The sequence below is a fragment of the Fusarium phalaenopsidis genome (assembly GCF_050370095.1).
Source record: "Fusarium phalaenopsidis strain FUZ10S chromosome Unknown contig_32362, whole genome shotgun sequence".
NCBI classification, from domain to species: Eukaryota; Fungi; Ascomycota; class Sordariomycetes; order Hypocreales; family Nectriaceae; genus Fusarium; species Fusarium phalaenopsidis.
Window position 1 is genome coordinate 216767 of NW_028145385.1, and position 25956 is coordinate 242722.

Sequence of the window (25956 nt, forward strand, 5' to 3'; positions counted from 1 at the left end):
TCATTGTAACAATGGGGATAGGCGAAGAACAGCCGTGGTGCGACCCCTGCCATGGGCCTCTTCGAGTAAAAGTGAGGCTGCCAATAAGTTTACCAGTCACTCGAAAAGTATAACTTGGGAAATGGTGCAGCCTATAAGCTCGTAACGTCCGAGTCGCTCCACTAAAGTAATTCAACCTCGTTACACCCTCAATAGCAGCATATTGCCATGATTCCGCTGCTAAAAATTGAAACGCCCGTAGTTACCACATGAAGCCCGTATGTTTGCACTGCCACAACAGATCCCCTTTTGCGACAAAAAATGGCACAATGGCTTTTACAGCCCGGGGACTAAGCCCGTTTGGTAAGCTACTTCCCGCCCGCATCGTTTCAGGTGTAGGAAGCTAACAACCAACATGCATATTTGTGTAAGACAAACCAACAACTCAAGGGATAATGAACACTGTAGCAAACTGTAGGTCCAGTGGTGTTGGCCATCCGATGAAACTGCACCCTGTGGCTGTGTCTCAAAGAAGTTCGCTTGCAAATTAGGAATGACGGCCGGCGGCATCTCTAAAGGAGGGTCGCGTAAGACCCCGGCTTCAAACCTGGGAGTTGTCACCTTCATATTAAGGTCGGTTGAGTTTTTCTAGCTACCTGAAATCTCCTCACCTTCTTTCATTCTTCACCTACGTTCAATCTTGTTGTTTCTCTTCCGTCTCACCGTCTACCGCAATTGCTTTGTGTTGCATGCTTTAGTTCTCCTCGTCTGTATTCACTCTCAACCTTCATCTTCACTTGTAGCATCTGCCTCCATTCATCATCTGCATACCCTCATCCTTGATTATCCTCTTCTACATCGCCTCAGCACAATTTCCACATCTCCTTGACAGAACTTCTACATCTCGTCGACAGAATGGCGTCTCCTATCCTCAAACGCCCGGCTCTAGGACAAGTTGCCACCTTGGGAAGTCTCTACGACGCCCGCAGCGACGTCTTCATCCCATTGTCCCTATTCGGCGAACCTCTTCCTCCTGATGCCGTGAGAATCACCCGGCATCAGTCGGTCGACGCCAAAGTCATCAACGGGGACACCTTCGCAGAAAAGTTCGATGCTTGTGGCATCGATGGCGAGCTGGCCGTCAGCGTCCTAGCTGGACTTGCCAAGGTTGAGGGTTCTGGCCTCTACTTGTCCGACAAACGCGACACGAACCATGCTGTGCAGTCTTCTCTACACTATGATTTCAAGACTGTGGAAGAGGATCTCGACCTCACTGCCAGTGGCATCAAAGAATCCGTCGCACTTGACGTTTTGGACACCGATGTGGCTACTCACGTCGTGACTGGTATTTCTTGGGGTGCCCGCTACGTGTTCACTGCCAAGCGACAACTTGATCCCTCCGAAGACAGAAGCCAGGTTTCTAGCAACCTAGAGGCACGTATGTCTTTGCTCAAGACAGCAGGACTGTCACGAGTCGAAAATGAGACCTATACCCATCCTGAAACTTCTGTCGAACTGGCAGTCTTCGGAGACGACCTCGCTCAAGTTCCCTTCTTGACCAACTTTGCCGGCGCCCAGGACCTCATCGAGAACATGCCCGGTGATATCGCCAGAGCTGGTGACGGGAAGGGCCAGCCACTGGTTTACGCCCTAATGCCGCTATCTCTGCTAGCCGCGTTTCGGATACTTGAAATCAAGGCCGACATCACCTACCGTCAGCTGGGGGCTGACTGCGCCCGAAGATGTGTGCAGCTATTTGACGATATCCGGGACGCAATCCAACAACTCAGCGACTATTTCGCTCGACTACAGACTCATACAACCTGTGTTCCGCCTGAACATCTTGACTCCATTGCACAACTTCTTGCCAGGAGCAAAACCTTGGAAGTCATCCCGGAGGCTGACTTCGCGAGCCTAGTCAAGGCCGCTCGAAGCGGCAAGGCGAGTGAGCAGCAACTTTGGACTTGGCTCACAGCATTTATTGGAGATAACTCGCCTCACAACATCCTATCTGCTATGACATGTGAGGATAAGATGGACTTCCACGATCTCCTTAGACGTGGGGGAGCACACCTCGTCGGCTACGAGGGCCCATCGGTATCCGCCTTGTTGCACGGGAATCCGTATGACGACGCGTTTGTCTTTTACTTTAACGAACATGTCCGTCATCACTCCGACGTATGGGAGGAGAATCTCGCAGCATTCCTCGAAATTCTTGAAGATCAGTCTCGCTACAAACTCGCCATTGCTGTCGACCAGGACGCGGTTGACCACAACGCTCCCGGCACTTTCCTGGAGAAGCCCTACATCTCACACTGGCGGAGAGGACGAGTTATCAGTGAAGACATTGTAGAGAAGCGCAAGGTCTTGGCCGCCAACTGTGTCATGCGAGTTGCCGACGACGCGCTAGATCGCTCCGTGAACGGCAAACCTCTCGACAGAAGAGCCGTCAAGATTCCCTGTCCCCGCCCTGGCTGCGACCAGAAACTGCAATGCAACTGGATCTGTGGCTCTTGCCAGTCATCAGTCGAGTACGGTGTTGTCGACGAATTGCTGTACTGCGATTGCGGAGCGAGCGTCTACCACAAGTGGAAGTTTCAGTGCAACGATCCGAGACACGGGTCAAAATGGGTTCAGTATGATCGTGGCGAGCTTCTTGGGAAGCTCAAGGCGCTAGAGCCGTTCGAGGACCTCAACATCTTGATCCTGGGTGAGACAGGAGTTGGCAAATCGACATGGATCAACGCATTCATCAACTATCTCTCGTACGAATCAATCGACGACGCATTGGCCGCCGAGGACCTCAAATGTGTCATTCCTTGCTCCTTTCAGACACAAACCGCCGTTGACGGCAGATTTGTGGAAACGGAAATCAAGATTGGCTCGAGCGAGTCAGAAAAGGATGGTTCTGGAGGTCAATCAGCCACGCAGTCGACCGAGGTGTATACTGTCAATATCGGCAAGACGCGTGTTCGTCTTATCGACACGCCTGGAATTGGAGACACCCGCGGTGTTGATCAGGACAACTCGAACATGAACGACATCTTGACCGTCTTGCGGACTTACAACAACCTCCACGGAGTTCTCATCCTCCTGAAGCCAAATGCCGCTCGACTGACCGTCATGTTCCGGTTCTGCATCAAACAGCTGTTGACACACCTGCATCGCAACGCGGCCAACAACATTGTGTTTGGGTTCACCAACACCCGTGGCTCCAATTACAAGCCTGGCGATACCTTCAAGCCCTTGAATGCCCTTCTATCTGAGTACAAAGACGTCAACATGGGCCTGTTTGAGAACAACGTGTACTGCTTCGACTCGGAAAGCTTCCGATACCTTGCCGCCAAGAAGAAGGGCATTGATATTGGCCACTTGGAAGACAACCGTCGCAGCTGGGAATACTCGGTCGGAGAGTGCGAGCGGCTCGTTAAGCACTGCCAGGGCATCACTCCTCATCAAGTGCGCAGCACCATCAATCTCAACGAAACCCGCAACACGATTCACCGACTCACAGAACCAATGACGTTCATTGCTGAGAAAATCAGAGCGAGCATCGACGTGAATAATGATGCCATCAAGGAGCTTCGGGACTTTGAACTCACGCGCCAACAACTTCAGCAGCGTCTCTTCATCCAAAAGGAGACTCTAACTTCGGAAAAGGTGGACAAGCCGCAGACAGTCTGTACACACGACGAATGTGTCGAGATTCGCACCGATTTCGAAGGAAAAACAGACACTGCCACAACCATCTACAAGACTGTTTGTCACGAAGGCTGCTACCTAAAGAGCGTCGATCGCAACAAAAAGGGTCACCCTGAATTGCAAAAATGCTGGGCGATGGATCCGGCCGGCATGTGCGAATGTGGTCACTCTTGGATGGACCATATGCACATCTACTACAAATATGTGCCGACGACTTATCAACACCGAGATGCAGCCGCAGACAGAGATCTCATCAAGAACGCCGATACTATCCAGCTCAGAGAAGAAGCAATCCGGATGAAGAAGGAGGCCATTGAGGAGTTCAAGCTTGAGCACCAACAAGTCCAAGAAGCGGCTATCCAGTTTGGCTTCTTCCTCAAGAGACACGCCATCACACCCTACAACGACGCTACCATTGAGTACCTCGACATGCTCATTGACCAGGAGAGACAGAAGATCAAGGCTGGGGGATCTAACCAACGCCGTGGCAAACTTGAGAAGGAGAAAGCTGAATATCTTCAAAGGGTGGAAGTACTGGAAAAGGCCATGAGGCAAGGCGACGAGTCCAAACTCCTGGATGATACGGGTGTGGCGCAGCTGGTCGAAAACCTATATGGGCTACCTCATTTCGGAGACGATCTCCGAAACATTGTCAACATCCAGGAGAGGGCGGCGGAGTCTACATATCGAGAACGGTCCTGCAACGTGTCAGGAGGGGCGCACTTCCATCGTCCACGAGGGAAAAACAAGACTCGAACTGACAAACGACGCAATGAATATCTTGTGGAGGGACCGTCGGCCCCTGTGAAGACTATTTCGTCTTATGAACCGATCCCTGGATCATTTCCTCGGGAACCCACTGGGGGCACTGTCAGAGCGAAGCCACGTGCCCGTTCTGTAGCACCGAATGAACCATCTCAGGAGCAGGGAATTTGGACAAAGTTCACGAAATTTGTCCGGGTCTTTTCACGATGATGCGGCAATTCCAGTCATTGCTGGGTTGGGCGTAGCTTACAGGACATGGAAAATAAAGTTGTTGGGGTTTGCAGGGTGGAAGCTGCCCAATGTCCGATTCACGGGTGGGCGGGGGTCATAGGAGCTGTTGATTTCTAGCTAGTATCCGGTAAGAGAGAAGGGGATTTTTTAGACAGGATGGGGTAAGGACATTTTGTGATTCGGAATAGGCAGCTTTAGGGCGAGGCTGTTAGCTAGCAGGCACCTACAATATAATACCAAGGGTGATATAATCTGGCTCATGGTGCCACCGGCGGTGCATGTGTAGATCCCCAAGCGGCCACCCACCACGACTAATATTTTACCCAGAGTTCATCTCAGGTAACAAGTGTACTCCATGTTTCGTGTGGCTGCTGTTAGAGTAGATGTCGGTTGTAAACGTCTGCACGGCTTTAGGTGCAGTCACATCGCCCAAATTTTTTCTGTACCGGTTACGAAGCAAATTCATAGGGTAAACATGGTATCTTTAACGCGTAGCTGCTATTCTAGGGGTATATCAAAAAGGGTCCAAAGCTTCATCTATCTCCAGAACAACTCGCGCCAAATCATTCTCCTCCCAAGCAAAATCAGAGTAATAGAAAAGCCAGCCAGGAATGAGCCAACACCACACATCCAAACAGTCTCGCTCACAGCATTCGAACTCCAGTGTCTCGTCGCCGCACTGACGATATCATCGGCATTCAGCAGGTCAATCCCTTCCCGGGCAAGGATCTTCCAGACATAGTTGCGGTACGAAATCGGCCAGCCAGGTAGCTCCCAGTATCGTGACTTGAGGTTCAGTCGCTTGGCAATTTGTATCTGGCTTCGCACGATCTTGAGTTGAGAGGTACTGAAACCGAACATGAGGGTTCCGATAGCCCTCCACAGAGACACCGAGGCGGTGTAGAATTCGTTTTCTTGGACGTCCAAGCAATAGGTGTCGTTTCTTTCGCAATATCCAGGATGGTCCAGCAGATCGAGAGAGGCGTCGAGAAAGACGTCATGGTACTGGCGCCACCGCTCCGGGTCTGTGCCGATATTCACGTCACGGCGCTTGACGATGTTTCCAGTACCCACGACGGTAAGAGGACCATACTGGAAAGTCTGATTCGTGACTGGTGAGAAAATCTTGTCGTGTCGGGACAAGTAGTTTCGCTCTCGGAGAGGCTGCAACTGCTCGAGAACCAATGGCCAAGTTGTTACAGGGTCATCCTTGACGTCGATGAACAGGATCAGTGTCCTATTCGGATAGTTCGCAAAGACACCAGCAGGGTGCCTATTGGAGTCTGGAATGACTCGTGAGCGCTCAGCATTTATCAAGTCCAGGATCTGCAAGAGCGGATCGATGTAAAGAGAGCGGAGCGTCTTTTTTGGTGTCAGATCCCACCAGTGGTGACCGACCAATAGCTCGTTTCCGTCTTTGCTGCGCCAGACGTCTGCTTCGACGCTCATGCATCCCACTGATAGGGCTGAAAACAAGGGACGAGGTCGTAAGTAGTCGTTGTGGGAGTGGACCATGACGGGAGACACGTGAGGGGACAGTCGCTGAACCCATCGTGTGGCGCTTTCTGTCGAATTTTCGGTGTCCTCGAAAGGATCGGCTAGCGAAAGGCCAGAAGACTCGTAGGCGTATACAAAGTAACGCTCGATGCCAAACACCACGAGAGAAAAGGTCACGCTACAGACAATGTCAGGTGCGTGTAAATGTGGGAGACCACAGGACTTACCCGACCAAGCCCGTAACTATCATGACTGTCCACCCCAAATTCTTCCACACTTTGCGAACACCCGAGGCACGGGGTTTTAGTCTTTCCGGCTCAGTCTCTGCCTGCCACGGGTCAGGGCTTGATGCCCGAAGTGGCTGGTATTCTGTGTCGTTCTCGTGGCCCTTGCCACACAACATGTCGGCGACTTTCATGCTGATGTGCAGCGTGAACAGCAAAAGACAAATTCACGAGGACAAACAAAAGAGAGCAAAAAGCCGCAAAGAACATAAAAAAAGAGACAAGCGAAAATTCGAGATATAGCTTCCTTCATGTACTATCTTGATCATGTGTGCGGTTGGTGTCGTTGAACTAGCGTTGGTGGTCGTATTAAAGCCGAGCTACAACGCACGTGGTTCCACTCACACGGTCGGGTTCGGACCAATCCCGGCTTTCCGCTCAAGCACGAACGTCCAGAACGAATTTATTGATGGTCGTGGGAGACGCCAGATGGTTGCGCCAAGTCTGTGATTAATGATTGACCGCTCCTCGATGCGACGTTCCGGTAATTCCCTCGTCTGGGTAAAAGTGATTCATCTGCCGCGTCTGGCGATCGTGGCTGATATCTGGTTTGGCCCAGGTGGACAAGGGTTGCCGAGTAACTGTTACGCGATAAGATGGCCTGTCACTGGGATGGGCATCTCATGGAAGGCGTGAGGCGCGAAGGCGAAAACGCGCCATAGAATAGCTCAATCACAGCCGTTAATGAAGTTTTGCGACATATTATCAAGTATTGTGCCTATCCCGAGATCCAAGGAAAGTAGGACATGAGTTATTTGATTGACCAACACGCAATCATCTCGAGCAAAATCTCGGAAACATACTCGACACGATTCACTTGCAAGGACAGAGATGGCTATCTACCAGTGAAAAACAAACCCCAACCCTCTTCCACTTGTTTCTACATCTCGCACACTGGACACCGTGAATCCGTCGCCAAGTTGGAGATGGTTCCGACTCCATAACCTCCAAGGGCCATCTCAGTGCCCCATGCCATATACGGACCAAGGGTCGAGTCAACAGGAAGGGTGGCTCAGGTCGGCTAGAGTCTGCACTCCCTAGTGAAGATGGACGGACTGGATAGAGCGCTCAATGAACATGTCGTACGTGTTGCGATATTATGAAAACGTGAGGAAGCCCATGTGGCGGCTTAATAGAAAATAATGAAGGAGCCATTTCGACTCCAGGTATCGTGGTTAGTAATGTTTAACTCAACATCCTACCTGGTTATCATTATTATTATGTGCAATGATGACAAGAAGCCATTAGCCACAACAGCAAAAATCACCGTCATTAATACATGATGGCATCAAAATCCAGTACCCCTACCTGGTTATTGTTACCCAGTTAGACATAATCTTTGGTGAGGCAAAATAATGCAAGCCGAAGTGTTGGCCATCTAGATTGAAATGGCTTCTGAATAGCTGGTTTCCTTAATAAACGCGACAAAAAGTCTGTATAACGGCTGCCCTCGTACTGCAGCTCCAGCTAAACGACTGACTCCCTTGAACCTCGTCCTCCCCTGGACGTTAAGTCCCCATGATAAGTCCTTCAACCAGACCTATCTTTTGCTACCCTGCATCTTCCGACGCACGCTCCAAAGAAATGAAGGGCCCCACATGGCGCCGGATATGGTTAGTGACCCCCGAGGTTTGGACAAGGGGTCCAGGGAGAAGCATGGTCAATGAGCATCTCAACCCTCTGCATCGCCAGGCCGGGCGCGGCGTTGTCCATGTCGGCTATCATTTACTTAAATCAGGAAACCGTCTACGAAAAGCGCAAGTGAAACACAAAAACCCACCTCGCGAAGATGGTACATCAAGAGCCGAATGAGGCGGGGAACCGATTCGCCGTGCTAACCCACTTATCTTCGCGCCGAAGATTTCTAGCGCTTTACCAAGTTGTGTAGAGACCTCTTTTGTTGGAATAAATATCCGTCTCATAACATGTATCTTCTGCACTGCTAGCACCTCGGATACCTTGTTCAACTATCCCACACTATTCACGATGGCTTCGTTAGGTAGTAGCGCCGTTTTGGGCGCCTTCGCTCTGCCCCCTCTACGAAATGAGCCTATTGTAAGTGACATTTCGCGTCTCAGTGCTTGCCACGGGGACCCTTGTCGCTCGGGTTGGGACATGTCACTAACTCTCACCAGATCGCTTATGGCCCAGGAACCACTGAGCGGTCCTCACTCGTCGAGGAGATGGCCTCGATGAAGAAAGAGATGCCATTCGAAGTCCACCCTAACGTGAACGGTAAAGATGTGAGAGCAAACCTTTTCACGGCTTTGCCGACATGGTGGAACAAAATCTAATCCAAGACAGGTTATCGGTGCGACAGAGCACACCCAGAAGAGCCCCTTTGAGCACAAGCTCGCGGTGGCAAAGTATTCCCACGCAACTCCTGAGCTCGTGGAGAAAGCCATTGAAGGAGCACTCGAGGCCAAGAAGATGTGGTCCAAGACGTCTCTGCACGATCGAGCTGCCATCTTCTACCGGGCTGTTGCTTTGCTCAGAGGACCATACCTGTATCGTATGATGGCAGCAACGATGCATGGGCAGGGCAAAAACGCCTACCAGGCCAGCATTGACTGCGCTGCTGAGGTATGCAGACCCCCCGTACAGCTCGGGTTCGGGACTAACTTGTAAAACAACAGTACATTGACTTTCTCACAATGTTCCCATCCCTTGCGGAGAAGCTCTACCAAAATCAGCCTCCGTTCAATGCCCCTGATGTGTGGAAGTACGCCATCAACCCCTATTCCATTCGCTTGCCGGAACCCTCAACTGACCAATCCGTCACAGTCGGAGTGAAGTCCGCCCGCTGGATGGCTTCGTCTATGCTGTCTCGCCGTTCAACTTTACTGCCCTGGCCGTGAACCTTGTCCTGGCTCCCCTCATCACAGGAAACGTTGTCATCTGGAAGCCCAGTCCCGGTGCTATTTACTCTAGTTGGTTGTTCAACCACATAATGATCGAGGCTGGACTCCCAGCCGGTGTCCTCCAGTTTCTGCCTGGTGATGCCGAGCAGGTGACGGCTCAGGTTTTTCAGAGTCGCGACTTTAGCGGCCTCCATTTCACGGGCAGCACGACCGTGTTTCGACAGCTTGCGGCCACTATCGGCTCCAAGATGAACTTTTGGAAGTCATACCCACGTATCGTGGGCGAGACAGGTGCGTTAGATCAAAGATGGGCCTTGGTCAGTGTACTGAAACTCGACAGGTGGAAAGAACTTCCATCTCATCCACCCATCTGCGGATGTGAAGAATGCTGCACTTAAATCTATCCGTGCAGCTTTCGAGTACCAGGGGCAAAAGTGCAGCGCCTTGTCCCGTGTCTATCTGCCCGCATCGCTGGCCGAAGCTTTCAAGGAGATCCTTATCCGCGAAACCGAAGCTCTCACCATGGGCGACAAGTTTACAGACTTTATGGGACCCGTAATTAGCCAGTCTGCCTTTGATCGCGTCTCGAAGCACATCCAGGATGCCAAGAACGCTTCACACATCAAGGTCCTTGCTGGAAGCACATATGATGACTCAACCGGCTACTACATTCGACCAACAGTGGTCGAGTCGTCCGACCCCAAATCCCGCTTCATGACTGAGGAGATCTTTGGTCCATTCCTGTGTCTGTACGTTTACGACGATGCAGACTTTGGCCCCAAGATCTTTGAGCTCATCGACTCAACCACCGAATATGCACTCTCGGGTGCCGTCTTTGCCAAGGATCGGCAGGCTATCGTTGAAGCAACTGAAGGACTTCAATTTGCGGCTGGCAACTTCTATGTCAAGTAAGTTTGCAGCACTATATCTGCCTAGAGCATACGTACTAACTACCAAAACAGCGACCAGTGCACAGGCGCGATGCCAGGCCACCAGCCATTCGGGGGTTCCAGAGCCAGTGGCACCAACGACAAGGCCGGGTCTTTGGGTTTGTTGACGAGATTTGTATCCTCCAGGACAATCAAAGAAGGCTTTGCGACCATTGATTCAGTGTTGTACCCATCCAACCAGGAGTAGTAAGAGATAGTAAACAACTTGGTTTAAGGACAGTTACAGAAACCCAACTAAAGTCTATAAGGAGAAGAGTAATACCCAGAATTTTCGTGCATAGAATTTTTGTCTTTTGGGTATACTTACTGTTTTTAGAAGACCTGATCGCTCGCAATGACAAGGAGCATAGCCATGAACGTACGACTACTTTAAATACCATTGCACTACAGTATTACACCGTGATTTCATCTACAGGTCTCCCGTGTTAGGATAGTTAGAAAAGAGTTTTCTTACACCTCAGTCTGTGGATCCTGGACTTGATATATTAGATACCACTTCCTTTCCTTGCTCATAGTCATGATTTGCCCACTTGTTGTCAGTGACCTTGAAGATGTGCGGCGAGACACAAGGAATATAGATTCCCAAATTCACGACAATATTATCGACGATCTACCCGTCGGGTCATGTGGGCGTTCAGGGCTCAGGCGAGCCAACCCAGCAAGCGAGATAATGTGACGGACCTTGCATAGCTTGAACGCGAGTCGTATGTGCCGACTGGAGGCTGATTGTTCGCTCAGATTAGGCTCTAGATAACGCGCCCTATCTTACCCGATTTGGATGGATCGCAGCTCGGCGCGAATATGACCATGGGTGATGGACTCTCGGCGCGAGGCCCATGAAATCGGCGACTCGGCCCGATGAACGAGCTCCAGGACTTAGACAGTTCTCCCAACGCCAAGATGCTGCGGCGTATTATGTCCCGCGCCAAGGGTGCCACCTATTGAGGCAATATGCGGAGAGCTTGACTGAGCCCTGCTGCTTATCACTCCCGCCATCACCTGTTCTTCGTGACCTTTGCCATGTGCTTGTCTGTCTTCTCCAGTTCTCTAGCAAGGAGTAAAAGCAACAGGCAGACAGAGCTGCATTCATCACGAGATATGCGTACAGCGGCTCTCCTTGGAGTCTTTCTGCTCTGTGCTGTATTCGCATGTCGATGGCTGGCCTCCATCTTGACACCCAGCAAACAGAAACGCAATGTGACAGCGGCTGTGAGCGAGAAAGGCACGTTTGTTTCAAAATTTCCCTTTGCCATGAAACTGACTGCTAACCTGCACGTGTGTCTAGTGGCCAAGCCGGAGCCCTCGTTCATCGATGTGGCACGAATCAAGCCCATCAGGCCTGACTTTGATTGGCGCACACAAAAGCAGCTTCCTTATCGACCTTGGAAAAATGGCCCCTATCATGTTACTATGGGTAAGGCAGCTGTCAGGTATCTAGTACCATACATTGTTCTTGGCTAATCGTGGCTCGTTGTTGTCCAGGCTTGAAACAGACCGATGTCGAAAACTGGATCGAGCTGGATGAGACATATCTCGAAAAGTACCACTTGAAGAAGCGTCTGTATCGGGAAAACCGGGATGAAGTACTTGCTTATTTGCCTGGATGCGACGACGGGCTGTTCGAGGCATTGGAGCTGGTCAAGAACACGCTTGTTCGACGATATCCCACCATGTTCCGGGTGCAGAGCCCTCACGTCGTGGAGAACCTCGTGACCGGTGACGTCTGGGACCTAAGGCGAGAGGCCTCGATATGGAAAACTCATCATCCCCTCGAGGTGATGGGCCTGCTTGCTACAGAAGACTTCTTCTTGCTCTATAACAATCCCAAGACTGGCCAGACGACGCTGAGAGCGGGAGGAGTATGCTTTCCAGGTGAGAACGATATATACTATTCCCTCTCACTTGGCTAACGGACTAAATAGCGGGTTTCAAAATCGAGGAAAGAATGGGACTCAGCCTTTGGGAGATTCATGCAGGCAAAGTTCCACAGTATGAGAGCAAGTTGGCCAAGTCTATGGATCGCTTCTTCGAGCGACTCAAGGTTGAATCGGCCGTGTCTCGCTTCAACTATGCGATTGACGACTCTTCAGACCTGTTCCACCGTCATCCGCACCACAACCTGACCCTAGAGCAATTAGAGAACCCTCCTAAGTTGGAGGATCTCCACCTCCGTGTTGAGCGGCAGACCCTCCAGCGCCTTCCAAAGACCAGGGCCCTGCTATTCACCATTCGCACGTACGTAACTCCGATTGTCGAGGTTACCAGGGATAAAGAGGTTGCTGCCGCACTCAGGACGAGTGTCGAGAGCTTCACTGAGGACGTGTCGAAATACAAGAACAAGGAGCTTTGGGATCGTACCCTGCAGAAGCATCTAGCAGAAGTTCTCGGTCAAGACACATGAGATGAGAGGTTGAACTCGGATTTCGAGAAAGAGGAACAAGAACAAGAGCCGGCGTGCAATTCGTGACTGGGGGGAGGCAAGGGACAGGGGGAGATGGCTCTAGACACATGTATGATGCGATAGGCATGAAAATAAGTCGATTAAAAGAAGCAATGGAGTAGATTGTCGTCTTGCCACAAATGAAAAATGTCCAATGCTGCTAGCGTTAAACCCTTTGTGTCCCCTGCGAAACCGCTCGTAAAGTGTCGTGATCCTGCAGCTCAAAAGACCTCGCTCGCCATGGGGGTTCCCTCCATCCACGTTGCCTGTCACTCACTGCTCTTGGGCCGGCCGAGCCCCGAGTTCGGCACCTCATGATCGGCTGCACGGCCAGCCCGGGGATAAATCAGCAATCTTCGGGGCGAGCGTGGGTCACTCAGCGACTGATTGTAGTGTGGGCCGCCTTCCGAGATCACATTCTCGCTATCTTGACCCCTCGATTTGCGGGCCCCTTTGGTCAAGGATCGTGGATATAATACCTAACTGGCACTGCCAGTTAGTCAATCCTTGTCGGCCTATCAAACCGCTTCTCCGCTGACAGCCAGCCAACATGTCATCGCCACAGAACTCGGTGCTTCTCCACCGTTCTCTAGATAAGACGTACCCCACTGCCACAGGCGGCGAGGGTGTCTATCTTCTGACCTCGGATGGTCGCAAAGTTCTCGATGGCAGCAGTGGTGCCGCGGTCTCTTGCCTCGGACATGGGAATCAAGAGGTAATCCAGGCCATTTGCGATCAGGCCAAGAGGCTGTCGTTTGCCCACACGTCCTTTTTTACTTCAGACCCCGCCGAGGATCTCGGCCGCCTTATATTGGAGAAGAGCGACAACCGGTTCAGCAAGATCCTCTATCTCACCTCGGGCTCCGAAGCGGTCGAGTCTGTTCTCAAGTTGGCTCGTCAGTATCACGTCTACCGCGGAGAGCCACAGCGTGTCAACTTCATCGGCAGAGTGCACTCATACCACGGCAACACTCTTGGTGCCCTCGCAGCTGGCAACAACCCAGCAAGACGAGACACATTCGCGCCTGTGCTGGCGTCCACATTCCACCATGTCAGCCGTTGCTTCTACGATGCCGACGGCAAGGGCCAGACTGAGGAGCAGTATGAGAACAAGCTCATCTCAGAATACGAGGACAAGTTCAAGCAGCTAGGCCCTGAGACGGTGGCTGCCGTGATTGTCGAGCCGGTAGTGGGAGCAACGCTCGGATCGGTGCCTGCAACTGCCAACTATCTCCCGAAGCTGACGCAGCTCTGCAAAAAATACGGAATCTTGACCATCTTCGATGAGGTCATGTGCGGAATGGGGCGATGTGGGAGCTACCATGCGTGGCAGAGCTTGGGAAACGTTGCCCCAGATCTTCAGACCGTGGGCAAAGGCTTGGGCGCCGGTTATCAACCACTTTCGGCTGTGCTTCTAGGGGAGCGAGTGGCTTCCGTTTTTGAGAAGCATTCAAGAGGACCAACAACCTTCCTGAGCGGACATACCTTCCAGGGCCACCCGATGGCATGTGCTGGCGCACTCACGGTGCAGACAATTCTGTTCCGGGATGACTTGATCCACCAGTGCAAAAAACTGGGGGAAGCCCTGCATCAAGTTGTCAGCGCTGGACTGCCTGAGGACTGGAGGCAGCATGGGGGCAGCCTGAGAGGGCTGGGACTCTTCCGAACAGTCGACTTTGGTAATATGAAGGAGCTCTACGGTGGTCCTCTGGCAGGCGAAGTCTCACGTCGGTCCTTCAACCTTGGTGCAGCAGTTTACCTCTGCTCGCCGGCTGTGGACGCGGCCCTGCTCTGCCCTCCATTTGTCGCCAGCGAAGAGGAAATACGAAGTCTCGGGCAGATACTAGTGCAAGCTGTTCGCGACGTTTTGCAAAGTCGCAAGGAGGCCTCTTTGCACAAGTCATAAGATTGAGGCGAGATAGAATCATACCGGGCACTCTAAGCCACTCAGAGGACCACTGTACTACGTAGGAAATATTGTCTCACGTTAACATGATGTACATGTTCTTGTCGCGCATGACCTGCCTCCAATCCACACCTCCTAACTCTACCCCTAGCCCGTCTTGATTCTCCCCCGGCCCGAGCTGTCGATCCGCTCTTCTCCATATTTCCATCACCAGCGACGTCGACTGCTGGATGTTGCCAATCCCATGGCGCTTGGCGCGCTCAAGCCAGATCAAGGCGCGATGCCTCAAGTCGGTATCAACCGCCTCGACAGCCGCAATGAATCCGGGCCACAGTGTGTTGGCTACGGCTATGTTTCGTGACAATGCATCAATGTTTTCGAGATGATCTAGCGCCTTTGAAACCAAATATTGGCCCGTTGGGCGTGTCTTGGGTTCGGAGCTCCTCTTCACGGCAGGGGTGATGTGAGCAGAGCCGTCGCACAAGGCTCTCCGGAAGAAGATGGCGGCGCTATAATGGAATGCAAACACGTGGTTGTCAGTGATCAGGTCGGCAATGTATCCCGGCATGCCTCCTTGAGAGTCGGTGCTGGGGAAAGAGTGGCGGTCCTTAAGCAGTTCGGGAGCCTCCAGCGGATCAAATAGCTCGTCTTCGAGCTCGAGTAGCGACGAAACCTTGTCGCTCGGCCAGGGCGTATCGGGGCCAAGGGTTGACTTCAATTTGGAAAACTCGATAATCTTGTTCAAGCACTGCAGAGTCCTGATGGAGACGCCAAAGGTGATGTCGAGCGTATAGTTTCCAACTGGAGCAGGCATTATGGCCGACTGCAACCCTCGTGGCTGGAGATCGACGAGTTCCAGTCGGCCTGATGTTGACGCAACAATATGCAGACAGCGGAATATCTGCAGAAGAGTGAGGCATGCGGGATCTGATACCCACCAGCTCACTCCTCCAGTGATCTGGATGACGCGCTTGCACAGCTGGAGATGCTCATAGCCGTCTCCCTGGCTTGCTCCGCTGAATACCTGTGTGGCACGGATGAATTAGAGACGGTCTAGTATGCAAAAGGGCTCATCTGACAAACCTCTGCTGTTGTCAAGGTCAAAGCCGCTGCCATCAATGCCTGCCGTGCAATTTTATCTTCCCCCACCAAGGCTGACGCATCTTCCGAGTCAAAGATTGACCGCATGAGCACTACTGCACGCTCGTTATATTCCCGGCCCCTTTTCAAGTCATGAACCCTACTCGAGGGGATCAGGTAAGACCTGTTGAAGGACGCAACGGCTAAGATGGCGTAGAGGAGGATCTGTTGTGGCAAGCTAGAAGGACTCTTGACAGCTAGCGGGAGGTAAAGCTGAAGCCAAGGGTTGTGTGAGGGCGCTGAGGTGGGCATCATAAGCTGGCATACATGGGTGCGGTAATGATCCAGCAGCTTGCGGGTTGCTTCAGATGCGACTTCTGTCTCAAATGATGAAGATGGCTCAAGGTCCACATCGGGGCTGGTTGTTTCTTCCTGGCTCTCGCCAGGCCCGTCGTCGTTGGAAGGGTTATTTGAGTCCTCGCTGCCCTCACCTGGACTATCCGAAGCAAAACACAAAGGGTGAGGGTTGTTGAAAATATTCATATACTCCCCAAAGGACCCCCAAGAGGTAATCTCGATGTCTGCGGTGCTGACTTCACCAAACGAGCTTTGGAGCCTGTCCGACGGCGAGGCACTGGGCAAACGTTCGAGATGGTTTAACACTGAATCGGTTACATCTTGAGCACATACAAGGCTGCCGTCGGTGTGATTCATATCCCCGTAGCCATCGCAAAAGTAAAGACGGGACCTTTCGCAATTGAAGCATCTAGGACGACGTCCATCACACTGGGTAAGAATGGTCAGTCTTGAACCAAAATGTCTACATTGATCGACCTTGGCTCACCTTTATCTTGCGTGTGCGACACGTGCCACAACCCTGTAGAGTGGATGGTCAGGATAGCAGAACACGATTTGCAAGTATTCGACAGGTCTATTACCGAATATATCTTTCCTCCTCTCCTCCGCTTACGTGGTGGTTCCGGAGGTAGCGAATCAAAGAGTATGCGATGCATGCTGACCTCCACATCATGTTGAGGATGGGAAACTTTACGGACTCCCTTCTCTGCTGGAGCCGGAATTGCTTCTTGATCGATAGTGCTCGCAACGGAATCCATAGCTTAAGATGGCAGACTACATTACAGAGGAGAGTGACTGCCAAGGAGCTGGAGGACGGGAGAGAGGAAAGGCGGGGTAATCGTGACAGTTGATAAGGAGTCGGCTTGATGCCCTTGGGACCGCGATAGCTCTGAGCTAGTTGTGGGGAGAACCACGTTCTGCCCAGGGCCCCTGGCTTCTGACGCAATTTACCCCAAGGGGCCCTTGCAGAAGCTAGACGAAATGGGGAATAAGCACATCCCGGACTCTTCGCGCCGATAAACATGACTCGCTACAAGGGCAGGTGACTCGCCGCGATATGTCTTGCCAAGATAACGATAAAGCGGCCCGGCGAATGGCAGTGGTTGGTTCGACTCCGGATGTGATTATCCCCTTTCTTGCCTAGCTTTTCCGAGTGCCCCTTGGGCTATCACCACAATTCGCTCCGAACCCCGGGCCACAAGTGGAATTCGCTAGAGACTTGTCGTGATAAAACAGAACCGTCCTGAGGGGATCCGCATATTAAGCGGACGAGTTGCCCTGCCTCGTTCTTGAGTTATCCACATTCATAGTGACTTGCTTCCTTTATTCTTCCTTTCTCTTTGTGGAGGCCTTGTCCAGGATACACCCTCGTCTTGATCGCCTTGGCGATTGGAATGTCATTGTCCATGGAATCCGACTCTGCTGTCCACCAGACCGGTGGAGCAACCAAGACAGGTAAAGACGATGCAAATATCAGTTTACGCCGCTCACCGAGCAGCCCCGTCGGCCAAAGCTTCACCATCCCCGTCAGTTCCCAGCTCCAGCGCCGACTCAACAACCGCCAGATCCAGCTCTTTGCCATCGGCGGCACCATCGGCCAGGCCGTGTTCGTCTCGCTAGGCACGCCCCTCGCCCAAGGCGGGCCGGGCAGCCTCTTGCTGGGATACATCATTTACTCTCTCATCATGGGTATGGTGGTTAATTGCTCGGCCGAGATGGTCACTTTTATGCCTGTTCCAGGAGCTCTCATCCAACACGCTGGCAAATGGGTTGACGAGGCATTCGGTTTCATGGTCGGCTGGAATTATTTTTTCTGGTTCGCCCTCACGCTTCCATTTGAGCTCGTCGGCGCGAGCCTGGTCATGGGTTTCTGGCGTGACGATATTCCGGTTGCCGCTGTCATCTGCGCCATGATAGTATTCTACACGTGAGTTGCCTCTGAATTATATATGACTTGGCGTCATGTGCCGTGGCGTTACTTGCTGATGTTGATGATTTGCAGCATTCTCAACATCGTGGCTGTGAATTGGTTTGGCGAAGTCGAGTTCTGGATGTCCCTGGGCAAAGTCCTTCTCCTTGCCTCCGTCTTCTTCTTCACATTTGTCACAATGGTCGGAGGAAACCCCCGGCACGACGCATATGGCTTTCGGTATTGGAACAATCCGGTAAGATAGACGAACGGCGGCTTATTTGACAATCAGTGGGATATTGGCTGATCACTGAAATGAACAGGGTTCGTTCCTCGAATATGGAGATACGGGCTCAGTCGGTAGGTTCCGAGGCTTCCTGGCCTGCTTCTATAACGCGGCCTTCGTCGTCGTCGGACCTGAATCCATCTCCGCCATCGCCGGAGAGGCTAAGAACCCACGATACACAATCAAAAACGCCTTTCAGAGCATGTATCTCCGGTTCTTTCTCTTCTTCGTTGGATCGGCCCTCTGCATCGGCATCGTCATTTCCGCCAAAGACCCAAAGCTGGTCGCCATCGTGGAAGGAACCTCTGATGCCGGGAGCTCTGCTGCTGGGTCGCCATATGTCATCGCCGCCAGCAACCTAGGCATCTCGACATTCCCGAGCATGATCAACGCCCTGCTCTTGACTAGCATTGTCTCGGCCGGAAACAACTACGTCTTTGCTGCCTCTCGAGGCCTCTATGCCATGGCGGAGCGTGGATTTGCCCCCAAGTTCCTGCTCAAGGTCACCAAGAGCGGTGTGCCTCTCTACTGCCTCGGATTTACAATCATCTTCTGTGCTATTGCATTTCTGCAGCTCAGTAGTTCAACGGTTGAAGTATACAACTGGTATGTTGTCACAAATACTTACTACAAACAAGACGAGATATGGAACAACGACTAACCGTCTTGATAGGCTCATTTCGCTAACAACTGCGGCTGGCCTCGTCACTTTCCTGACAATGACAATAACCTACATCTTCTTCTACAGAGCCCTCAAAGCTCAAGGTATCGACCGCAGGACATTGCCGTACTGTGGTTGGGGCCAGCCTTACATGGCTTACGCCGCCACCGCACTCTTGACAATAGTCATCCTCACTTTCGGCTACGAGACATTTATGCCCTGGAGCGTTTCCAGCTTCTTTATCAACTATACCTTTCTTCTTTTGGGTTTTTTGACATTTGGCTTCTGGAAGATTCTTAAAGGGACAAAGTTCGTCAAGCCTCATGAGGCGGACTTGGTCTGGGAGCGCCCGGAGATTGATGCCCATGAGGCGTCTATCATGGAGCCACAAATCGGCTTCTGGCGCGAAATTGGCCAGTTGTTCTGTCTGGGCAGGAAGAGCAAGGTTATGGATCATGCTTCTGGCTAAGGGTACAGCCCTATTGCGATGTAGTATTGCCTTTTTGCCAAATGTTTGACTTTTTGCCTCCTATGACTCCAGTCACTAGTTGTTATTTCACTCGCATTTCATTATTAAACACAGCCGGGCTTGATCTGTAGTGACCTAACGATTCGGAACGCGCTGCATTGATGAGTCTACGGCGATAACGAGAAGTCGGTGAGAATGAACCAGTGATCGAGCCTAGTCGGTGTTGAAGGTGCCGTTCAGTGTCCAAGATTCTCAACGCCATCTTCTCATAATCGTAACGCCCATGTAGAGAATTGCAGGCAGTCTAAAGGCAACAAAGTTGGTTTAAACCTCCCCGGCGATCACGATAGGGGTACTACATAGCCAGATAGCTCAATCATGTTCGCTTCGAAGGATACCTTGATCTACACCAAATCTTTCCTGAAGTCGTTATCATTGGGATATGATGCTATGATGTGTTGATAATGTGTTCTTTGTTATAGTTGAAGCCTGGACCTCGATTGGATAACTGAGCTGGAAGACCGAGATGGGCTCTCGTCTGTTGCAAGCTCTCAAAACATCTGTCTGGCCCCTTCCAACATTTTACAGACGGCTGACGGCTGACGCCTCCTCCTTCTCAATAGCAGCCCCAACCGTTGTCCACTGAAGGTAATCAAGTGCTGACGCCTCCGTCGCAAACTTCTTGTTGCGCAGTCTTTCCTCCGTGATTAAGTACTCCCGTGGAATAATCTCGGGCACCTTTAATCCTAGCACTATTCTCCCTAAGGCTTCGCCGCATGTCAATCCATTCGTCATGCCATACTGATTCCACCCACCAGCGATCCATTCTCCTCTGCCCGGCCGTCCTGTAACACTGGCCGGTAGGTTTCCCACGAAGGGCAAGGTATCGCCAGTGGAAGCCATGATGCCGGTCCAGATGCCCTGAATTCGAGGCTGTTTGGGGACCCAGTTGTGGTTGAAGACCTGTGTTAGCTTGGTCTCAAGATCAACCTTGCCTTGTATGCTGACGACAGAGTCGTCAGACGCGATCATCTCCTCTGGGCGACGGTCCTCGCCGCCGATCCAGAATCCACCGTTGTTCCTGTTCTGCAGGCCATAAACCCAGCCAATCCTTATCATTCCCGTCTTGGAATCGAACTTGGGCTCCTCCAGGAATGTCCAGGACATATGGTCGCTCATGTCGGGCATCTTGTCTCCCACATCCTGCGCCGACATGGCCTCCCGCATTGGGAAGATCTTTCCTCGCAGACGAGGCAGCAGATGTCCAGTGTGTCCGTTTGTGCAATGGATAACATGGGTTGCCTTCAAGATGCCCCTTGGAGTCGTGATGATATAAGGGTGCTTGGAATCTGCCTTGCCATCGTAGAGAATGGTGGTAACTGGAGTGTTGGTCTCGATGTTTAGCCGACCGGGGAACTGGTCCTGGAGGCGCTTGAAGACGCCAGTGATAAGGCGGTAGGGCCAGCACACGCCAGATGGGAATGAGAGCCCGCCATATGCGCCCTTGACATTCCATTCCTGCGAGCAACAACTATCAGTATTGATGCGCAGAGATAAGCGTGTCGACTATTCGATAGGGCTTTTACCTTTTCCATCTGCTCCTTAGTCAAGAACTTGAACAGCCCTCTCTCCTCTGGCATGTGCTCCTCATAGAACTTTGCATCCTTCTGGCCCTGGATCCAGGACCTTTGGTCCATGAATGCGACCATCTTGGTCACCCTTCGGGCGGCGGCATCCTTGCGAAGCTGGTCATCGTACGAGTCGGCGAGCTTGTGCATCTCCTCTAGGGTGTAGTTGGCCAGCCGGAAAACCTTTACAGCAACCTCGATCCCAAAGTCCTGCGCGAGCTGCACAAAGCGGCTAGGGTAGGGCTTGACTAGCTGACCTCCGTTACGGCCGGTAGCACCGCTACAAAGGCCACGAGCTTCGAGGACCGTGACTGAGGATTGGGCTGGAGACGAGTTCTCCAGCAGAGATTTGACGACGCCGCATCCAGCAACCCCTGAGCCAATGACGACGTATTCAGAAAACTGGGGCAGGGCCTCAGATTGGATGCGTCCGACGTCAGGGTGAAACGGGACTTGCCATGAGGAGATGGTGCTGCTGGACTGCGGAAGACCCGGATCCGCCTCAATCTGGGCGGCGATGGTGCGGCCCATGGGGGTTTGCAGCCATCGGGTGGCCCTGGCGTTGTCCATGGTCTCGAGGGAAGTCATTGGTCTACCAGGTGTGGACACGAGAGAAAGAGCGCAATAAACGGTAATAGTACCTGCTGGCTGCTTAATGGAGAGAGTTACAAGGATGTGGAGGAGCTATGATTAGGCACTGCAACTGGATGGCTACTATTAATATAAGGTGGTTCCATCTTCTGTGTGGTGGGAGGGCATCATGTCCAGCTGAGTCATGAGCAGAGTTCGCGAGCGAGAAAAGCCGGGGCCATGACAGCAGACAAAGTAATCCGAGCGCACATGACTCCTAGCATCGGCGAGATTGTGAGGGGTTCTCGTCCCGATGATAAGAGTTCGCGCCGAAGTGCCCCAATCAAGGCCCATAATTACGAACATTAAGCCCCACCTGTTGGATTGGGCCCTGTACAACAGCTCTGAGGGTGGTCACGTGCCTTCAATGGCGGGCCGGGTGATCTCTGGATAGTTAGTATATTAGTCCTAATTAAGAAGGCTATAATTGTTGGATATGGCCATGTACAATATGATTAGTCAGAGCCGGCAAAAGGTCGCTAAAGTCTCGGCGAATCCCCGGACCTTGAGCTGCCTTTGTGGGCAGCCCCTGTGGCAACTGGGAACGAGGAACAATGGAGAACACACAATTCTGGCTTGACCCTACTTTCCGACAATACATGTACGTTAGCTTATTAAATAAATTTAATATCTTTATTAAGTATTATTTCTAGGGGTATATATAAGGCCTTATTATAATTTAAATTAAGAAAAATATTAAAATTAGTATTAAATTTATAATTAGAGTTAATGTTATAGTCCTCTTAGGGGAGTAAGAGGCCTAAGTATTACTGAAAGCGGTGATGTGACGATCGTGTGTTTCCCAAGGGATAAACCGGTCGTGCAGGGTTTATGTTGGCAGAGAGTGCTGGGCGTAGTCTGAGCAATAGGTTGTAAGTCACGTCTGGTAATATGCTCAATGGTATTGAGTGTAACCAAGTTGTATTGATAGCTGAGGTAGCTAGTACATAAGAAAGTACAATGAGCGTGTTCTATATACTTGGGATCAATCCTTGGACCGACGTTCTCTGGGTTCGGTCCATTGGTAGGGCCGACGTTTTCAACGTTCGGTCCTGGGACCCATGGGAGCGACGTTCGGTTTCCTCGGTCCTGCTTAGTCAGAGTGTTTTCTGCCATGCTTCCCCGCCTGGCCCATGTCATGGCCGTGACACGAGGTTCCCTCCCCGTTGGTCTTGTCCTCAAGACCAGTTTCAGCGGCCAAGTGTTGTCGGTGGGTAACTCTGACTTGTAAAAATTTCCTTTGCTGACGTGATGTCAGGCCGGGTTTCAAGCGTACTTCTTTGCGAAAGCTTTCCGAAGCGCAGGGTCTTTCTGCTTATATTGAGGCTTTTGGTTCCGAAATCATGCCTTGTACTCGTTGTTTCCGCCAGGGTCTGTCCTGTAAGGTGGTTTCCGATCGTTCCAACCGTTGCTCCAATTGTGTTGATGCGAAGGTTGTGTGCGATGGGGCCGGCGTGGCTTCCTTCCGTGAGTGGGTGTCAGTGCTTTTTCACGGCGGTTTGGCTGATTTCTTGTAGTTGCGAAAAATATCCGGGAGCGCAAACGCCTGGAAGGTGAGGAGGCTGAAGCAGAGGCTGCTTTGGAGGAGGCGATGGCTAAGCTTGCCCGCATTCGGAAGCAGAAGAGGTTGCTCAAAGCGCGTGGTGACGAGGCTTTTGAGCGCGGCTTACGTGCCTTGGAGGAATCGGGCGAGCTCCGTGAGGAGTCGTCCGCTGTTGTGGAGGCGCATTCTTTTGGGGCCATTGACTTGATTGATTGGAACGCTGTTGGTCTTGACGAGCCTGTGCTTGGCGTTGTTGGTGGAAGTCCTTCAGAAGGCGTTGTGCACCAGTGAGGTGTTCTGGGGGTTCCCATGTGTTTTCTGAGTCGGGGTAGTCCTTCCATTTGATGAAATACATTGTTTTGCCATTGATTTTGTTCATGTCGAGGATGGCTTCTACGATGTATTCTTCTGGTCCGTCGATTTCTGTGTCTGGTTCTTTATTTGTTTTCACCTGGATGGTGTCTTGTGCTGGCTCGAGTAATGAAATGTGAAAGATTGGATGGAGCTTGACCTTGGGTGGTAAGTCCAGTTCGTAGTTATGTTTCGAAATTTTCTGCTTAATCTTGTATGGTCCGATGTATTTGTAGTCGAGTTTTTTGTTTTGTCGTTTTGTTTCGATGTTTTTTGTTGCGAGGTAGACCATGTCTCCCTCCGAGAGGATCGGTCCCTCGATTCTTTTCTTATTGGCGTATGCCGTCATTTTGTTTCTGACGAATTCGAGTTCTGTTTTCATTTCTTCATGTAGGTTTCGTAATTGGTCGCTGGTGAGGATCGCCTTGGGGTTGATGATGGCGTCTCGGGATTGTCGGTAAATGTCTGGTGTGAACCCGAAATTGGCGTATGCTGGTGTGACCTTGGTGCTTTCGTTGGTTGCTGTGTTGTAGGCTAGCTGGGCAGCTGGTAGCTTTTCAACCCAGTTGTTTTGCTCGTAGTTGATATAGCATCGGAGGTATTGTTCCAGTGTTTGATTCATGCGTTCCGTTTGTCCGTCTGTCTCCTTGTGGTATGCAGTGGAGAGTTTGTGATTGATTCCCAAGTATCCTGTGAGGCTCTGCCAGAATTTTGATGCAAATGGTGGTCCTCGATCTGTGATGATCTCGAGTGGTAGTCCATGTGTTTTGGCAATGTGGAAATAGAAGAGATAGGCGAATTCTTCGGCCGTTGTTGCTTCTCTATAAGGTATGAAATAGGAGAATTTCGTGAGTCTGTCCACGATGACGAGAATGCTATCGTAGAAGTTTCCAGTGGCTGGTTCTTCTGATAGGGGTAGTTTGGTGATGAAATCCATAGTGATTGAGTCCCATGGTTGTTGTGCAACTGGGGTGGTTGTAGTTTTCCGTATGGTTTGTGGCGTCGTGCCTTGGTTTTCGCGCAGAGGTCGCATTGGTTGGCGATGGTTGAAACAATTTTCTTCATATTAGGAAAAGTAAACGTCGTTTTGACTCGTTCTAGGGTTTTATTGATTCCTTGGTGTCCGTGTAGCAGGTGTTTGTGTATTTCGCGTACGAGGTCGTGTTGTAGTTCCTGTGGTACTTGTTGTTTGTCTGTTTTCTCATTGTCTGGGAGGTGTTGGTTGTATTCTAGGATTCTCGTGAGTAGTGGATTGCCCTGTTCCACTGTGTAGGTTGTTGCAATGATTCGTTGTGTGAGGTGTCCTTCCTGCGTGAACTGCAAGAGTTGTTCCTTTGTCTTGGTTCTTCCCGTGTCTAGGTCGGGGCGTCGGCTGATGGCATCGGCTCTGCCGTTCTCCGTTCCTTTGACGTGGATGATGACGTAGTCGAATTCTGAGAGGTATTCGGCGTACCGGAGTTGGCGTCCGCTGAGTTCTTGTGTTTTCGCGAAGTGGGTGATGTTCTTGTGGTCCGTATATACCTTGATCTGGTGTTGGCTTCCTAGGAGATAGTGCCTGAATTCTTTGAAGGCGTTGACGATTGCGAGGAATTCTTTGTCGTAGATGGGGTAGTTTAGTTCCGCTCCATGTAGCTTGTGGGAGTAGAATGCGATTGGGTGTAGGAGTCCTTTGTCGTCTCGTTGTCCAATCTGTGCGCCTAGGGCGAAGTCCGAGGCGTCGGTTTCGAGTTCGATTGGTTGAGATGGGTCGAACATCTTGAGCACTGGTTCGCTCAGGATGAGTTCCTTGATTTTGTCGAAGGCGTCCTTGGCTTTGTTCCCAAATACGAAGGTCTTGTCCTTCTTCGTAAGTTCCGTCAATGGTGCAGCTATCCGTCCGAAGGCTTTGAGGAACTTGCGGTAGTAATTGGCGAATCAAGGAAGGCTTGTACTTCCTTGACGTTCGTTGGTTCTTCCCATTCCTTGACCGCTGAGACCTTCTTGGGGTCCATTCGTATCTCGTTGTGAGAGATGATGTGTCCGAGGAATTCCACTTCCGGGGCGTGGAATTTGCTTTTCTCGGGTTCCACTAACAACTTGGCGTCTTGTAGTGTTTGCAGTACCTTGTGGACGTGTTCCGTGTGTTCTTCCTCCGTTTTGGAGAAGATGAGGATGTCATCAGGTAACATACAACGAATATGTCCAGATGTTCTCGTAGCACGTTGTTGATCATTCGTTGGAATGCAGCAGGTGCATTGGTGAGTCAAAGGGCATAACGAGGTACTCGAATAGTCCGTACTTAGTACGAAAAGCGGTTTTCCATTCGTGTCCTTCTTTGATCCGAATAAGGTTGTAGGCTCCTTTGAGGTCGAGTGCTGTGAAATACTTCATGCCAAAAAGCCGATCCTTCAATTCGCTGATGAGAGGTAGCGGTGTGCGATCCTTGAC

The 25956-nt window shown here is 51.4% G+C and overlaps 9 protein-coding genes across 9 annotated transcripts; 5 read left to right on the plus strand and 4 right to left on the minus strand.

The window, feature by feature from the left end:
- Positions 1 to 894: 894 nt before the first annotated feature.
- On the plus strand, positions 895 to 4656 carry LRP88_14488 (uncharacterized protein; the record flags this gene model as incomplete). The annotated part of the gene is made up of 1 exon (XM_083250831.1): positions 895 to 4656. One exon carries the CDS (start codon positions 895 to 897, stop codon positions 4654 to 4656), a length of 3762 nt encoding a protein of 1253 aa, XP_083093463.1.
- A 558-nt stretch (positions 4657 to 5214) lies between these two features.
- On the minus strand, positions 5215 to 6592 carry LRP88_14489 (uncharacterized protein; the record flags this gene model as incomplete). Its single annotated transcript, XM_083250832.1, has 2 exons — positions 5215 to 6352; positions 6402 to 6592. 2 exons carry the CDS (start codon positions 6590 to 6592, stop codon positions 5215 to 5217), a joined length of 1329 nt encoding a protein of 442 aa, XP_083093464.1.
- Positions 6593 to 8444: 1852 nt separating this feature from the next.
- LRP88_14490 (uncharacterized protein) lies at positions 8445 to 12670 on the plus strand (the record flags this gene model as incomplete). The annotated part of the gene is made up of 11 exons (XM_083250833.1): positions 8445 to 8513; positions 8594 to 8701; positions 8763 to 9041; positions 9095 to 9180; positions 9243 to 9610; positions 9660 to 10227; positions 10282 to 10367; positions 10586 to 10627; positions 11555 to 11683; positions 11752 to 12141; positions 12192 to 12670. The coding sequence occupies 11 exons, from the start codon at positions 8445 to 8447 to the stop codon at positions 12668 to 12670; spliced, it is 2604 nt and encodes an 867-aa protein (XP_083093465.1).
- A 589-nt stretch (positions 12671 to 13259) lies between these two features.
- Positions 13260 to 14615, plus strand: LRP88_14491 (uncharacterized protein; the record flags this gene model as incomplete). The annotated part of the gene is made up of 1 exon (XM_083250834.1): positions 13260 to 14615. One exon carries the CDS (start codon positions 13260 to 13262, stop codon positions 14613 to 14615), a length of 1356 nt encoding a protein of 451 aa, XP_083093466.1.
- Positions 14616 to 14691: 76 nt separating this feature from the next.
- LRP88_14492 (uncharacterized protein) lies at positions 14692 to 15429 on the minus strand (the record flags this gene model as incomplete). The annotated part of the gene is made up of 1 exon (XM_083250835.1): positions 14692 to 15429. One exon carries the CDS (start codon positions 15427 to 15429, stop codon positions 14692 to 14694), a length of 738 nt encoding a protein of 245 aa, XP_083093467.1.
- Positions 15430 to 17458: 2029 nt separating this feature from the next.
- LRP88_14493 (uncharacterized protein) lies at positions 17459 to 19377 on the plus strand (the record flags this gene model as incomplete). Its single annotated transcript, XM_083250836.1, has 4 exons — positions 17459 to 17979; positions 18055 to 18217; positions 18285 to 18853; positions 18921 to 19377. 4 exons carry the CDS (start codon positions 17459 to 17461, stop codon positions 19375 to 19377), a joined length of 1710 nt encoding a protein of 569 aa, XP_083093468.1.
- A 582-nt stretch (positions 19378 to 19959) lies between these two features.
- LRP88_14494 (NAD(P)/FAD-dependent oxidoreductase) lies at positions 19960 to 21575 on the minus strand (the record flags this gene model as incomplete). The annotated part of the gene is made up of 2 exons (XM_083250837.1): positions 19960 to 20895; positions 20964 to 21575. 2 exons carry the CDS (start codon positions 21573 to 21575, stop codon positions 19960 to 19962), a joined length of 1548 nt encoding a protein of 515 aa, XP_083093469.1.
- Positions 21576 to 22773: 1198 nt separating this feature from the next.
- Positions 22774 to 23469, plus strand: LRP88_14495 (uncharacterized protein; the record flags this gene model as incomplete). Its single annotated transcript, XM_083250838.1, has 3 exons — positions 22774 to 22841; positions 22894 to 23102; positions 23153 to 23469. The coding sequence occupies 3 exons, from the start codon at positions 22774 to 22776 to the stop codon at positions 23467 to 23469; spliced, it is 594 nt and encodes a 197-aa protein (XP_083093470.1).
- A 1157-nt stretch (positions 23470 to 24626) lies between these two features.
- On the minus strand, positions 24627 to 25284 carry LRP88_14496 (Ty3/Gypsy family RNase HI domain-containing protein; the record flags this gene model as incomplete). The annotated part of the gene is made up of 2 exons (XM_083250839.1): positions 24627 to 24702; positions 24848 to 25284. 2 exons carry the CDS (start codon positions 25282 to 25284, stop codon positions 24627 to 24629), a joined length of 513 nt encoding a protein of 170 aa, XP_083093471.1.
- Between the last annotated feature and the right edge of the window lie 672 nt (positions 25285 to 25956).